Source organism: Heptranchias perlo, chromosome 15 (assembly GCF_035084215.1).
Source record: "Heptranchias perlo isolate sHepPer1 chromosome 15, sHepPer1.hap1, whole genome shotgun sequence".
Lineage (NCBI taxonomy): Eukaryota > Metazoa > Chordata > Chondrichthyes > Hexanchiformes > Hexanchidae > Heptranchias > Heptranchias perlo.
The window spans coordinates 27,851,037-27,867,199 of record NC_090339.1 but is presented as its reverse complement, the minus strand read 5'-3'; the positions used below and the strand labels follow the sequence as shown (position 1 = coordinate 27,867,199).

At 42.9% G+C, this 16,163-nt stretch overlaps 1 protein-coding gene across 1 annotated transcript in view; it reads right to left on the bottom strand.

Annotated features, from left to right (window-relative positions):
* siah2l (seven in absentia homolog 2 (Drosophila)-like) overlaps positions 1-15,457 on the bottom strand; it is a 44,734-nt gene extending 29,277 nt beyond the window's left edge. Inside the window, exon 1 of the mRNA XM_067996976.1 lies at positions 14,834-15,457. Coding sequence (XP_067853077.1) covers positions 14,834-15,223 — 390 coding nt within the window. The 5' untranslated portion in view covers positions 15,224-15,457. The remainder of the gene's footprint in view (positions 1-14,833) is intronic.
* Positions 15,458-16,163: the final 706 nt, after the last annotated feature.

The window sequence follows — 16,163 nt, the reverse complement described above, 5'->3', positions numbered from 1 at the left end:
CTGAGCCAATTTTGGATCCAACTTGCCAATCTCCCTTGGATCCCATGGGCTTTCACTTTTTTTTTTTAAAAACCTACTGCTATGTGAGGTCTTGCTAAAATCTTAAAGTTTAATATAAGCTCATAGTCAGGTGGGAGGCGGTGGATGGCAGAAAAAGGAGCTGCAGGCTTAATTTTATTATGAAATATGTAGCTTTGAACATTTTTATTTTGGACTTGAAAATGTTTGACTTGCTATTTTTTTCTCAAGTGAAATATTTTCAGAAAGCAGTTTGAGTGATTTGTGGGCAGAACAGTGCCACACAGTGGCCAGATTGTACAATTACACATTGACTAGTTCACATAGGCAGTTTCAATCACAAATGTGTATTTAGAATTTATAATGGAAATAGGCACAATGGAGAGTGAGACAACAGGAAGTAAGCTTTTATAGACAGAAAGTGTACATTGACACAATTTTTTTTAAATGACAGACAGATGGAGAAGTGAGCAGGAGAGTGAGATTAAATTGGTGGCTCACATTTAGAAAAACACTAATACAGACTTAATAAACCAAAATGGCCCATTATTGTGTTGTAACATTCTATAAATTCCTGCTCTCTGCTTTGTCAGAAAACAGGTACATCCCCACAAAAATGATCATAGGATGCTCCAAGTTTCTAGAGGCTAGTCATAAAGCACATACACCCAATAAGAAGTTTCCTGACTGCTGCTTCTCTTCCCCCGCCACTGGATCGAGGGTCATGTGGTGGGAGTGGGGGCAGCAGGAAGAGATAATGTACCAAAAAAAAGTGGGTAAGTAATTTCAAGCTCTCACATTTGAGATCAGGGCCTTCATTGTGACATAATTTCAGGCTTGTGTGGAGCACAAACACTGGCATGGACCGAATGACCTGTTTCTGTGCTATAAATTCCATGTAATCCCCTCTATATTACTGTTCAAAAGCACTTTCCTGCACATTCAAGTGAAAGTTTATAGTATTCAGATGACATATCTCAAAATAATGTTAAAGATACCACTGAAATCTGAACTCCACTTGCATACATCCAAGGATGATTTATCTTACAGGGTAGTCTCTGATGGCAAGAGGACTGTTTTAGAATCATAGAATGATTAGAGCACAGAAAGATGCCATTTGGCATGCAAGAGCAATCTAGCTAGTCCCATTCCCCCACCCTTTTCCCATAGCCCTGCAAATTTTTTCCCCTCAAGTACTTATCCAGTTCCCTTTTGAAAGCCACGATTGAATCTGCCTCCACCACTCTTTCAGGCAGTACATTCCAAATCATAACCACTCGCTTTATAAAACATTTTTCCTCATGTCGCCTTTGGTTCTTTTGCCAATCACCATATGTCCGTATCCTCTGGTTCTCGACCCTTCCGCCGACGGGAACAGTTTCTCTCTATCTAGACCCCTCATGATTTTCAGCACCTCTATCAAATCTCCTCTCAACCTTCTCTGCTCTGAGGAGAACAACCCCAGCGTTTCCACGTAACTGAAGTCCCTCATCCGTGGAACCATTCTAGTAAATCTTTCCTGCACCCTCTTTAAGGCCTTCTCATCCTTCCTGAAGTGCAGTGCCCAGAATTGGACACAATACTCCAGTTGTGGCCGAACCAGTGTTTTATAAAGGTTCATCATAACCTCCTTGCTTTGGTACTCTATGCTTCCATTTATAAAGCCCAGAATGCGGTATGCTTTTTTTAATTGCTTTCTCAACCTGTCCTGTCACCTTCAACGACCTGTGCACATATATCCTCAGGTCTCTCTGTTCCTGCACTCCCTTTAGAATTGTACCCCTTAGTTTATATTGCCTCTCCTCGTTCTTCCTACCAAAATGTATCACTATCCTCCTCACTGTTCACTACACTTCCAATTTTGTGTCATTGAAGATACTAGGCTCACCACGAAAGAGGCTTTCACCAGTGCTTCCAATTACTCAAATATAAATTGTAAACAATTTTACAACACCAAGTTATAGTCCAACAAATTTATTTTAAATTCCACAAGCTTTCGGAGGCTTCCTCCTTCCTCAGGTGAACGGTGTGGAAATGAAATTTTCGAATCCTTCGCATTTGAAAATCACAGAACAATGCCTGGTGATTACTGCCCGTTGCCAAGGCAATCACAGTGAGCAGACAGAAAGGTGTCACCTAAAAGGCCACTGAATATACAAACCCCCCAAAAGAGAGAAGGAAGACAGTCAATGACCCGTTATATTAAAAACAGATAAGATTTGTTCGCTGGTGGGGTTACATGTAGTGTGACATGAACCCAAGATCCCGGTTGAGGCCGTCCTCATGGGTGCGGAACTTGGCTATCAATTTCTGATCGACGATTTTGCGTTGTCGTGTGTCTCGAAGGCCGCCTTGGAGTATGCTTACCCGAAGGTCGGTGGCTGAATGTCCATGACTGCTGAAGTGTTCCCCGACAGGGAGAGAACCCTCCTGTTTGGCGATTGTTGCGCGGTGTCCGTTCATCCGTTGTCGCAGCGTCTGCATGGTCTCGCCAATGTGCCATGCTCTGGGGCATCCTTTCCTGCAACGTATGAGGTAGACAACGTTGGCCGAGTCACAGGAGTATGAACCGTGCACCTGGTGGGTGGTGTCCTCTCGTGTGATGGTGGTATCTGTGTTGATGATCTGGCATGTCTTGCAGAGGTTACCGTGGCAGGGTTGTGTGGTGTCGTGGACGCTGTTCTCCTGAAAGCTGGGTAATTTGCTGCGAACGATGGTTTGTTTGAGGTTGGGTGGCTGTTTAAAGGCGAGTAGTGGAGGTGTGGGGATGGCCATAGCGAGGTGTTCGTCATCATTGATGACATGTTGAAGGCTGCGGAGAACATGGCGTAGTTTCTCCGCTCCGGGGAAGTACTGGACGACGAAGGGTACTCTGTTGGTTGCGTCCCGTGTTAGTCTTCTGAGGAGGTCTACGCGATTTTTCGCTGTGGCCCGTCTGAACTGTCGATCGATGAGTCGAGCATCATATCCCGTTCTTACTAGGGCGTCTTTCAGCGTCTACAGTGGCCTTTTAGGTGACACCTTTCTGTCTGCTCACTGTGATTGCCTTGGCAACGGGCAGTAATCACCAGGCATTGTTCTGTGATTTTCGAATGCGAAGGATTCGAAAATTTCATTTCCACACCGTTCACCTGAGGAAGGAGGAAGCCTCCGAAAGCTTGCGGAATTTAAAATAAATTTGTTGGACTATAACTTGGAGTTGTAAAATTGTTTACAATTGTCAACCCCAGTCCATCACCGGCATCTCCACATCAAATATAAATAGTTGCCATCAGTGAGAGAGAGAGAACTTGCATTTATACAGTGCCTTTCAAGACCTCAGGACGTCCCAAAGCTAATTACAGCCAATGAAGTACTTTTGAAGTGTAGTCATTGTTGTAATGTAGGAAACGTGGCAGTCAATTTGCACACAGCATGATCCCATAAGCAGCAACGTGATAACGACCAGATAATGTTTTTTTTTTAGTGATGTTGGTTAAGGGATATATATTGGCTAGGACACTGGGGCAAACTCTCCTGCTCCTCTTTGAATAGTGCCATGGGATCTTTTACATCCACCAGAGGGGGCAGGTTTAACATCTCAACCGAAGCGGTACATAGGTCATGTATTCCTATTTTGCATCTGGTCTCAAGCCCACTTGTACAAGTCACCAATGGTATTGCTGGTCTATACAGATCTTCCCCATGGAAAATGACAGTTACAAACTGGCAAAGCCAGAAATGTAGATTTTGTAAATGCACAGTTATTCATTGTCACTGAATCTCACTGAAATATAAGCGGGATAAATTTGACAAACAAACTTGGTTATGTAATACCCCTTTTATGTTACCAAGAAACCACACTCATTTTTGTTTTACCAAATGCCACAGGATGTTTATATTTGCTGCAGTGCTAAACAAGGTACAATTTGAATCAAAATGGAAATAAAACAGTATAAAGCAACAGGAATTTCCACAATATCCTATGGAACATAAATCTTGAGACTTATCACTGATCACACTATTTAAATCAGGATGAGTTTAACTGGGCTAATTATTTAAAGACACTTTAAGCAGCCCTACCCCCAACCACTGTCAAACACGAACTACCCATCACAAACCCTTTCAAAAGGTTACCATCAACTCCCATCAAAATCGAAGGGCCGAGCCTACCCCGCAAAACAGTTAACATACTCGTTTAGTTTGATAAACTTAAGTCTCTGAGAGAAAAGCAAAATCAGTGAGAAGAGGAAAAAGGGAAAGAGAGTTACAAAAAGATCACTGACATAGTGATGTTCTTTATTGGATGGCTGCTCTCCAAGCTTTTCTTGCCTGCTTCTTCCTTCCGCAGCAATGTATTTTTTAGTAAATCAGAAATTAGAACTGCTACAAATGTATTTAGAATAATTTTGACATGACAAATTTATTTTACAAAAAAACTTGCATATTTCAAAACTGGCAAAAATTCAAATCAAAGTAAACCTCTCGGCAATCAATACTCAAGCATTAAAGAGTACTTCAGCTTCAATATACTCTGTCCGTTAGAAATGCAGCCCTGCCCTACTCTTCAGAGCCTCACAATTGTACTTTTGATCCTCCAATTTACCTCTTCTATAAGTACTGCTCTAGGGTATGGTTCCATACAAACCAGCAGCTTCTGGTGCCACAAAAAAGAAAGCACTCTTCACATCAATCTAGACAGTCAATGCCAGCTGGCTATTCAAACACCATGCATCATAATTAAGCCCAATCCAGGTCTCACCCAACATCCATGCACATTCAAGCAGGAACCACTGTATAGCAAACAGGAGAAGGAATCCGGCCCGTTTCTGCTTTCTAGCTCAGGAATGTTGAAGCTACTTACAGCAGCATTACTGAAATTAGCTCGACTCAAAACTGGGCATCAAATCTGAAATTTTCCTGGCCTACAAGGCTCAGTTTCACAATAGCAACTTCAAAATTGGCTTGATAATTATATTTGCATAATGGACAGTTCCTAGTGAAGCTGAAATAAATATTACTGTAATTTGCTAGTGGCACTCCCTTGGAATTACTCATGGTAAGTTGGAGGATACACTGTTAGAATGATAAGAACATCAGACCATGTAACACAATGTATTATTCTGCTATTAACGTGCTCACTCTGGCCATTCTTTTTGCAGCCACAAAATCGAATTGCACTGAAAAGGCATATCCCGAGGTCAACTTCTTTGTTTTTGTTTTGCTTGTATACGGGCAGGTATCTTATCTAAATTGTGAATTGTTTCTATTCTCTGAATTTATTTCAGCCAGGTACAAGAATGCAAAGTGTCACCAAAGACTTGGCTATGCCATCTTGTGCCTAAGTACTCTGGACTTTAAGTAGAATGTGTCGCCACAGCAATCCACATCAAACAAACAAAAACTCAACCTATATGAATATCTCCGCACCTTGGTTTAGAGACACAGAGTCGGTTTCTGCACATGCCAGACACTTGGCTAACAAAATATCATGTGTTAGTTTAGATATGGATTCAATTTATATCAGTTCTACACAGATTGTATCAAAGGAAAACAAAAGAACAGTCTAACTCTTCATGGCCCCATTAAAGCCACTTAGTTTTACTTCTGTTTCAAAAAACATGACAATCATCAATTACATTTTAAAAGTACTTGCTCTTAAATCTGCAATTTTTTTTAAAAAAACACTCAAATTAAATCCAGTACACTATCTTTTAATATTCCCAATTTAACCAGGTTCTGTAAAAGGCCCTGCAAGACTTCTACTTATTAAATACCTTGCTCAGTGCTGCGAAATCATGAACCTGTTCAAATGCCCTCAAGTTCCAATACAATTTTCAAGCTGAAAGCACTCCAGCAAATGGTGTGTGAGCAGCACGTGGGAGGACACTGCACAACATATGGCCCACAGTTTCGGCTCAAGATGTTGGAGCTGACATTGTAATGCCAAGAACCTTAGGAATGTTATAACAAGTAACCACTAAATTAGTTTTGACATTTGCTTCCAATTTACTAAAGCACTTTTAAAATTTAGAGCACACAAAAATACTTGAAGTTGCAAGCATCCCAACAGGTATATACAGTGAAATACTTCATTGCTCGGGAGTAGGAATCATCAGTAGGACTATCGGGAGTAGGAATCATCAGCACATAATTGGTAACAAGCTGTTAAACAGCAAAGCCACCACAGCATGATGATTTGCATGAATAGAATTAACCCGTTCTACATGTCCATAAGTACAAATACTAAGATATGTTACATATTACACAGACCATGAATGTTATTTCTATGTGCTGCCGCAGTGCTTAATTTACCAGTAGTTCCTTTAGGAAAGAGTCATGGACATCACTGTTCAATCTTTGTGCATCATGAACAGAATTTCTGCTCTATTAATACAAGTTCCTGAGACTCTATATTTTAAAATGGGGATTATCCAAATTCCTTCCAATTTAGATCCCTACAGATATGCTTCAGAAAGTCTAAATTCCAACTTTCAAAAAGTGTGGCTCTAAGATTTAATTTGAATCTTGAAACATTCCCTTGGGACTTGGGCTGCAAGCTTTGATTCCAAGACTGCTGCTAAGGAAATAGTGTTCATAAGGACTATAAAAGGGTCCAGAGGGGCAATTTTTTCACTCAAAGGGTGGTGAGTGTCTGGAACGAGCTGCCAGAGGCAGTAGTAGAGGCGGGTACAATTTTGTCTTTTAAAAAGCATTTGGACAGTTACATGGGTAAGATGGGTAGAGAGGGATATGGGCCAAGTGCAGGAAATTGTGACTAGCTTAGTGGTATAAACTGGGCGACATGGACATGTTGGGCCGAAGGGCCTGTTTCCATGTTGTAACTTCTATGATTCTATGATTACAAATCCATATGCCATTCCCCTCCTGATCTTAGCTGTCACACTAGGCACTTGCCCAGAGGAGTGAGGTTAGGCTGAGAGCAAAGGGCCAGGCATGGAGAGGGTCCAGGAGCAGCCTAAGTGTGGGATCAAAAAAGGCAGCTGAATTACACGAATACAGTGTTAACAGTGTCCAACAAGCAGTCATTCCCGATGAGCAGCAAAACGTTACCAGATGAATAACAGGAGAGATTTGGTAGTCACATGGTTTTCAACGGACTGGGTGTCAGCTTGACTCAGTGGTAAGACTCTGACCTTTGAGTCAATAGGCTGAGGGTTCAAGCCCCACTCCAGGACTTGGGAGAACATAATCTAGGCTCACATTTCAATGCAGCAACGAAGGAGTGCTTCATTATTCAAAGAACTGTCTTTCGGATGAGATGTTAAACCGAGGTCCCGTCTGCTTGTTCAGGTGAATGTTCAAGATCCCACGGCACTATTCGAAGACAACTGGGGAGTTCTCCCCATGTCCTGGCCAATATTTATCCATCAACTATACCAACAAAATAGATTAGCTGATCATCTATCTCTACAGTTTGTGGGACTGTGCTGTGCACAAATTGTCTACCATGCTTGCTTGGACAAAGGTAGTAATTCATTGACTGTGAAGTACTTCAGCAAATCCCAAGAACATGAAAAGAGCTCTATAAATGGAAGTTCCTTCTTGCTTTTCCTACCATTTTCAGATCATTAGAAGTGGGCTAGTATGCAGGATTGATGATATCAATATAAATAGATCTGTATCTTATTAAAAGTTTTATGTCTGCACACACTTCCTGTCTATTAAGCATTACTTCCTATTTTTTTTAAGTCACATTTTTATATCAACTTTTTGCACTATAAATTCTTATGTCCACACTTATAATGGCAACACCTTATGTAAACTTACCAAATTGTAATTACACCCTCCAGCCATCTCCAAGAGAGAGTCTAACCACCTCCCCTTGACATTTAACAGCAATACTATCGCCAAATCCTCCACCATCAACATCCTGGGGGTCACCATTGATCAGAAACTTAACTGGATCAGGCACAAATACTGTGGCTTCAAGAGCAGGTCAGAGGCTAGATATTCTGCAGCAAGTGACTCACGTCCTGACTCCCCAGAGCCTTTCCACCATCTACAAGGCACAAGTCAGGAGTATGATGGAATACTCTCCATTTGCCTGGATAAGTGGAACTTCAACAACACTCAAGAAGCTCAACACCATCCACAACAAAGCAGCCTGCTTGATTGGCACCCCATCCACCACCTTAAACATTCACTCCCTCCATCACTAGCGCACCGTGGCTGCAGTGTGTACCATCTACAAGATGCACTGCAGCTACTCGCCAAGGCTTCTTTGACAGCACCTCCCAAACCCATGACCTCTACCACCTAGAAGGACAAGGACAGCAGGCGCATGGGTACACCATCACCTGCACGTTCCCCTCCAAGTCACACATCATCCTGACTTGGAAATATATTGCTGTTACTTCATCATTGCTGGGTCAAAATCCTGGAACTCCCAACCTAATAGCATTGTAGGAGAACCTTCACCACACGGACTGCAGCGGTTCAAGAAGGTGGCTCATCACCACCTTCTCAAGGGCAATTAGGGATGGGCAATAAATGCTGGCCTTGCCAGCGACACCCACATCCCATTAATGAATTTTTAAAAAATGTTGGCACTGTCGTGCCTCGGTCAGGCATCTCCATCACCTGCGGCACTGTGCAGCTCGAAGTATCAATTCACAGGAGTTCAATCCTTGTTTCAACTTGACAGTGGACACAAACTGCTCTGAATTGCTGATGTCTATTTTTAAAATTTTACTATTTTTAATATTCTTTCCCCTGAATTTGATTGTATAGTCGACTGTTCAACCATCTGGCCACCTGCTTATTTTATGGACCCTTGTTTTATTTTATTTTTTTTTTAAAAAGGCCCGCCCTCACCTGAGTTGGAGTGCGTCCCTCCCAATTTTAATACTTAACTCAGGTTTTTCCACTGATACAAATTTTTCCTCAGGACTCTGCTACTAATCGCAGCAGAGTCCTTCTAAAATTTGATATGCAAGCAGCTGGTACTGGCCCGATCGCAACCCTGAGGACAGGCTCAACCTTTAAGGTGAAGAGATTGGCTCCAGAGAAGCGAGATGGGTAAGGGAGGTGCAGGGAAAGGAGAAATAGATATTTTGGCTCTGCTCCAGCAGTCACTCTTTTGCAGGTTCCTCAACAAAGATAAGCATGTCCAGGAATGGAGTTCAGCAAGGGAGTAGCAACAAGTGGGACTAGGGAGCAACGTGGAATGTAGGTAGTCAGTTGGGTGGGAGGGTTTAAGAATGAGAGGCAAGATGGGGAGGGAAGTGAGGAGTAGAGATACAGCAAAGACTGAAGCAAGGAAATTAAGGGTGGAGAAGCAGAAGACCTTGGCTTCAGACAAAAAGTCACTTTGCACGTGCGATGAAGACAGATTCCACCAAAATTAAGAGATTAAAACATTGAACTCCAGCAGTAAGAGTTCTTTACAAGAACATGGCAGGGAAATACTTCAGCCAGCCAGAAGGGTTGGAGAGCAGTCCAGAATTCACAGAGTCTGGGATATCGGTGCAAATCGGGAAGTCCAGGCTCTGTTTTAAGATCGGGAGTAATTAAGGGTGCGCACAAAAAGTGAAAGGGTTGCTAGGATCTTCATGGCTGCTGTTGTGTAGTACAGAATCTATTTTACAGCCATGGGAAAGTCAAAAAGTAATCCGATGATATGCACAGTGGTTGGAGAGCCCAGAGTTGTGGGTAAGCCAGGGTAACAATATAGAAACCTTTGATGGCAGACAGGAATCAAAGAGTGTTGCAGCAGCAGAGCACAGTCCTATCAACAGATGAATCCCAGATGGACCAGCTGAATAGCAGTGTCCTTAAAATCAAGAGGGACTGATGTCCCAGAGATGGAAACAGCATCCAGCTGAATTGGTCAAATTGCAAATAATACCAAACTAGCAGAGGCAATGGTACCAGGAGGCAGATCAGAAACTATAAAACAAGTTGGATAAAATAGTTAAATGGGTAGAACAATGGCAGATGAAACTTACGGTGTCAGCCTTGGCTCAGTGGTAGCAGTCTCACCTCAGAGTCAGAAGGTCGTGGGTTCAAGCCCCATTCCAGAGACTTGAGCACATAATCTAGGCCGATACTTCAATGCAGTACTGAAGGAGTGCTGCACTGTCGGAGATGCCGTCTTTCAAATGAGATGTTAAACTGAGGTTCCATCTGCCCTGAGATTGACGTAAAAAATCCCACGGCATTATTCAAAGACGAGCACAGGAGCTCTCCCAGTGTCCTGACCAACATTTATGCCTCAACCAGCATCACTAAAACAGATTATGTAGTCATTTATCTCACTGCACCTTGTGGGACCACACTGTGCACAAATTGGCTGATGCATTTCCCTACATTAGAACAGCGACTATGCTTCAAAAATACTTCATTGGCTGTGAAGTTTTTTGGGACATCCCAAGATTGAGAAAGGTGCCATAAAAATGCAAGCTCTTTTCTCTTTCTATGAATGGGAGGTGATTAAGGATGGAACACTGCACATTACTATACAGACACAGGAGTAGAAATTATTTGGGAAGACGTAGGGTCGTGTTGGGGCAGCTAGGAGTGAAACCACAAGAAACTGATGTGAAAGTTGAACAGCAGAGATAGGGCACCACAGTTTGTCTACAGTACTGAAGAAATCGAGCATGGCAGGAAGAGACAATGAGCTGCAGTCACCAGGATGTCATTAGTGACTATGACAAACTCAGTGTTGTGGGCTGGTTGGAAATAGGAGGAACAGAAATGATGAGAGCACCCAAAAAAGTTTACAGCACAGGAGGAGGCCATTTGTCCCATCACGTCTGTGCCGGTTCACGGTAGGAACAATCCAAAACTAATCCCACTGCCCTGCTCTCTCCCCACAGTTCTGTATCTTCACATTTTCAAATAATTTATCCATTTTTCCTTTAAATTATGTAATGGCCTCTGCTTGAACTACTCCCTATGACAAAGCAATCGATGCTCCAACAACCCTCTGCATAAAGACATGTCTCCTAAGTTCTCCCTCCTTCTCAGTAACAATTTTAAATTGATGACCATAAGTGGCATTAATGTACTTTCTACAACACAGTGCCCAAAACTGCACATAGTACTCTAATATTGGCACAACCAATGTTTTCTACAAATGTATTACTTATTTTTTAATTTATATCTTCTGGGCCTTCCATTTATAAAATCAAACATGCCTTTTGGCCTTCTTAATGGCTCTATCTATTTGTACTTACACTTTCAAGGATTTGAACCTCTAGATCTTTATTCAACCATATCCTTCAGTATCTTTCCATTGAGTATATATTCCCAATCCTTGTTCCTCACACAATGCATTACCTCACACTCGTTCGCATCAAATTGCATCTACCAGCCTGCTGACCTATCTGTCTTCCTGAAGTCTTTTATAGTCCTCCTTGCTGTTTACCAAAGCCCAACTTTTGTATTAGCAAACTGTAAGACTGTGCAGTACAAGTACAAACGTGGACCCAGCACTGACTCCTGGGGTACACCACTGCCAACCTTCTCCTATCCAAGTAACATCCACTTACACAAACACTGCTTCCTGTCTGTCAACCAACTTTCCATCTATGCTGTTATACTTCCTCTTATACGACAGGCCTGAATTTATCTAACAAGCCTCGCGAGACACCTTATTGAATGCCTTCTCAAAATCCATATACACTACATCCACTGCAATTCCCTTTTCATCAAATTACTTTTTACTGAAAAGAAACAAATTCGTCAAACACAACTTGCCATTAACAAATCCATGCTAGTTATCTTTGATTAACTCATGCGTTTCTAAATGCTCGCTAATTTTATCTTGAACTATGGATTCTAAGAATTTGCTCACAACTGACATTAAACTAACTGGTCTATAATTACCTAGTTTATCTTTCTCTCCCTTCTTGAACAAAGGTGTTGCATTCACTACTCCCCCAGTCCCATGGCAGAAGTTGCATATCTAACAAAAAAGACTGAAAAATTGCAGCCAATGCCTCTGCTATCTCCTCTGACTCCTTTCAACAGGGTGCATGCCATCACGAGTTCTGCTCATTTCTTCAGAACCAATTCCTTTTCGATAGTTATCTCTAACAATTGTCCCATATCCTCCTCTAGTACACCTACCTTCTGACTTCCAACGTCATTTGTAAAAATGGATGCAAAATATTTAATATTTCTACTACAATTTCATCCTCCACAAATAGACCCCCTTCCTTCATCTCTTAGTCCTACCCTCCAGTTTTACATGCTTATAAAAGCCCTGGTTATTCTTCTGATATTATCGGCCAGCCTTTTATCATATTCCCTTTTTACCCTTCTAATCTCCCTTTTCACATCCCCACTAAACTGTATATTCATAATTTTCATCAGTACAGTTAGCCCTAATTTTAAGTTTGTTTAGTTTTCACCTCTCCATTTATCCATAGAATTCAATTTTAGATGCTCCCCATTTTCACCTTACAGGAATATATTTATTTTGTACTCTATCCATCTCACTGCTGGTCTGCCCAGTTAATTTGGGCAGGATCCCTTAACGTTGATTTTTTCCAGTCCAATGCACTTATATTATACTCATTATCCTTTCTTTCTCACATTGAATTTAACTATGTTCTGGTCACTATTTCCCAATTGTTCTCCTACTCGTCAGATATTTGCCCCACTTTGTTTCCCAGAACAAAATCAAGCAATGCTTCTGTTCTTGTTGAACTTAATATATGCTAAGCAGAAACCCTGGATGCATTCTGAAAAGCCTTCCCCACTTTGACCACATTTATTATCTTTATTTCAGTCTCTCTTGGGATAGTTAAAATCATCTAATATGATTGCCCAGCTATTCTTATATCTCCCTGAACTTTCTGCAGATCACCCTCTCATCTCCATTGTTTGGTGGCCTGTAATGCATAACGAGAACTGTACCATTTCCTAACTCTATCCATAAGGATCCTTATGTTCTAGCGCTGTTATAGAATCCTTTAATAACACTGCCATTCCAACCCCTATTTTTGCCTCCCTATATCTCCTGAAATGGTTATAACCAGCAATATTAAGTTCCCAGGCGATGAGGTTCTGGATGGGGAGTGCCATGCTTGCAAGAGTGTGGATATTTTGAATAGCAATGGGGGGGGGGGGGGGGTTAGGCTGCTGGAGAATGGCTGGGGGTTGAGAAGAAAACTGTCAGTGTAGAACTGTAGAGGGTTGAAGAGTGGGAAAGTTGGCCCCAAAGGCATGGGGGGGGGGGGGGGGGGGGGTGGAAAATTAGACAGCTTGAATAAAGCTAGCAGCATGTGATGCAGCAAAGAATGCCCTTGTTGGAGAAGGGAAGGTCAATTGAATGCCCAGGAGGGATAGAAGCCTGGGATGGCAGCACTAGTAGAAATATAGCGGGAGAGTAGCAACAGGGAGGGTGCAGTACACAAGGCATAATGCAAACAGTGAAGAAGAGAGTAAAGAGCAGAGATCAGGAAAAGGAACAGTGGAAGCAGATCATGAGGAACAAAGAATGTAGAATGAAGGAGAAAGAGTTCAAGTCAACTGCAGCAACAACAACTTGCATTTATATAGCACCTTTAGTGTAGTAAAACGTTGCAAAGCGCTTCACAGGAGCGTTATCAAACAAATTTTGACACCAAGTCACATAAGGAGGTATTAGGACAGATGACCAAAAGATTGGTCAAAGAGGTAGGTTTTAAGGAGCATCTTAAAAGGAGGAGAGAGAGGCGAAGAGGTTTAAGGAGGGAATTCCAGAGCTTGGGCAGCTGAAGGCACAGCTGTCAATGGTGGAGCAATTAAACTAGGGGACGCGCAAGAGGCAAGAATTGGCGGAGCGCAGAGATCTCAGAGGGTTGCAGGGCTGAAGGAGGTTACAGAGATAGGGAGGGACGAGGCCGTGGAGGGATTTGAAAACAGGGATGAGAATTTGAAAATCGAGGCATTCCCGGACCGGGAGCCAAAGCAGGTCAGTGAGTACATGGGTGATGGGAGAACGGGACTTGGTGCGATTTAGGATGCAGGCAGCAGAGTTTTGGATGATCTTAAGTTTATGGAGGGTGGAAGATGGGAGGCCAGGAGAGCACTGGAAGAGTCTAGAGGTAACAAAGGCGTGGACGTGGGCTTTAGCAGATGAACTAAGGCAGGGACAGAGACAGGCGATGTTACAGAGGTGGATGTGGGAGGTCTTGGTGATGAAGCAGATATGTGGTCGGAAGCGCATCTCAGGGTCAAATAGGAAGCCAGGGACCAATGCAAGCATGTCACAAGCAGTGGCAAAGGATTACTAAAGGATAATAACAATAATGAGTTTACTGTGGCATCAAAATCTCAAACTATCAAATCCCAAGACATGTAGCCATCCATGGAAAACACTGGATTTATGTTGTAAATACACCTAGCGCCAAATAATTTCAGAATAAGCAACCATCAGCTCCATCCACTGTCATAGTAACTGATGCCATATCAATGCTGGGCAATGTACTTTTACAGGTTTTAATATAATTATCCGAATGAATCAAAAAAGGGGATATTTCAACTTGAGAAAGTCGAAATCTTAACATCACTCTTTTCTGCAGATGATCTTTGACAGCTAAGCTACATTTATCACCAAATGGTTACACAGTAAGAAATGGAATATAAACACATCGAATATCTTAATACATTAAACTACAACACATTTACTTTATATGCAACTATAGTAAGTATTAACAGCTGGCTAAAAAGATAACTTTATAAATTTAGGAATTCTATCTGACTGCAAAAGACAGGAATGGAGAAACACACCTTGTACGGTCCAGCATGCACCGCCGAAGTTTAACATAACTAGCCCCAAAAGTTATCGGGTCTTTGCTCCGCGCATGCACGGACTCACCTTGCAAGGGAAAGGGATGGTGGAAGCCACCTTCTCCATGGCCAGGTTCCTGATGCTGGGGGTGAGTGGGCCCCTGCAGGTCGGGCAGCAGGAAAGTTTCTGCCGGCACTGGTTGCATACCAAGTGCCCGGCCTGGCACTGCAGGATGGGCGGCAGCACATAATCAAAGCAGACGGGGCACTCGAAGAGGGAAGTGAGTTCGGGCTGAGGCGGGGTGGATCCCCCTGCTGCGGCCGCGGCTGCTGCTATTGCTGGATTATTATTATTATTGCCGCCGCCGCCGCCTCCTCCTCCACCCGCTGCCGCCGCTGCTGCCGCCGCCGCCACGGCAGCGGCCGTCGCCGTGTGCTTCCCCGTTTTCCCGCCGCCGGCTGACGAGGGTCGGCTCATGGCGAACGATGCTCCGGTCGACAACGCATTCAAAATAACGGCCTTCCCGTTTCTTTTAAATTTTAAATTACTCTCAAAAAGAAAACAAACAAAAAAAAATTTTCCGGCTAAATCGCGCCGCGAGCAGCACGACCTCGTCCTTTCCTTGTTATTAACGCCATCATTATTATTATTATTTCTGAAGCCAACGTCCCTTCTCACGGCCGTGCGTAAACATGGCGGCGGCGGCGCTTCATCCCACGACCGAATGCGACCCGGGGGCGGGGCTTAGTCCTTTGATCACTACTGCCAATCAGAGCCCGCCTCGCTGGACAACAGTGTTGCTGAGTGGCTCGAAATGGGGGGAGGCTCAGTGATGTTCCGACCGCATCACGCTCGGTGGAGTCGTCAGCCTGGGACGACGTGCAAAGCATCTCGGGAGTTGTAGTTCGTAAGACGCTGGTCTGTTCTCATTCGGTTCCGGGAAGGGAATTGGAAGGACTTCACCTCCCATAGTGCATGGAATCAGCGCTGTAGTCGACGCATGTTTCAATCTTTGTTGTCATGTGCATTTACTTTATCCTTTCTCAGTGCAATCATGTGCCTGGGTGTTACTGCGTTTGAAGATAAGACCTTTGTCCTTTCAGGGAATTTATATAACATATAAAATAACAAAATGATTAAAGCATAAAAGAATGATTCGATCGCCAATTCTGTGCTTTAAAATGTAAAAGCAGCCTATTTAGAAATATTGTAGCTATCATGCTTCCCCAAACAAAATACATACATGTACGTTAGCAATTAGCTTTTGAAGCTGAAAGTCACTGCTTCAAGTCATATATCAGTTGCCAGCATTTTCTAAGAAAATTCTTTTTATTTTCACCGGCATTAGAGATTATGAATATGAACAATCAGCTGGGGGCAGCACTGCAGCCTGTCAACCACGTTACTTTCTCCTACC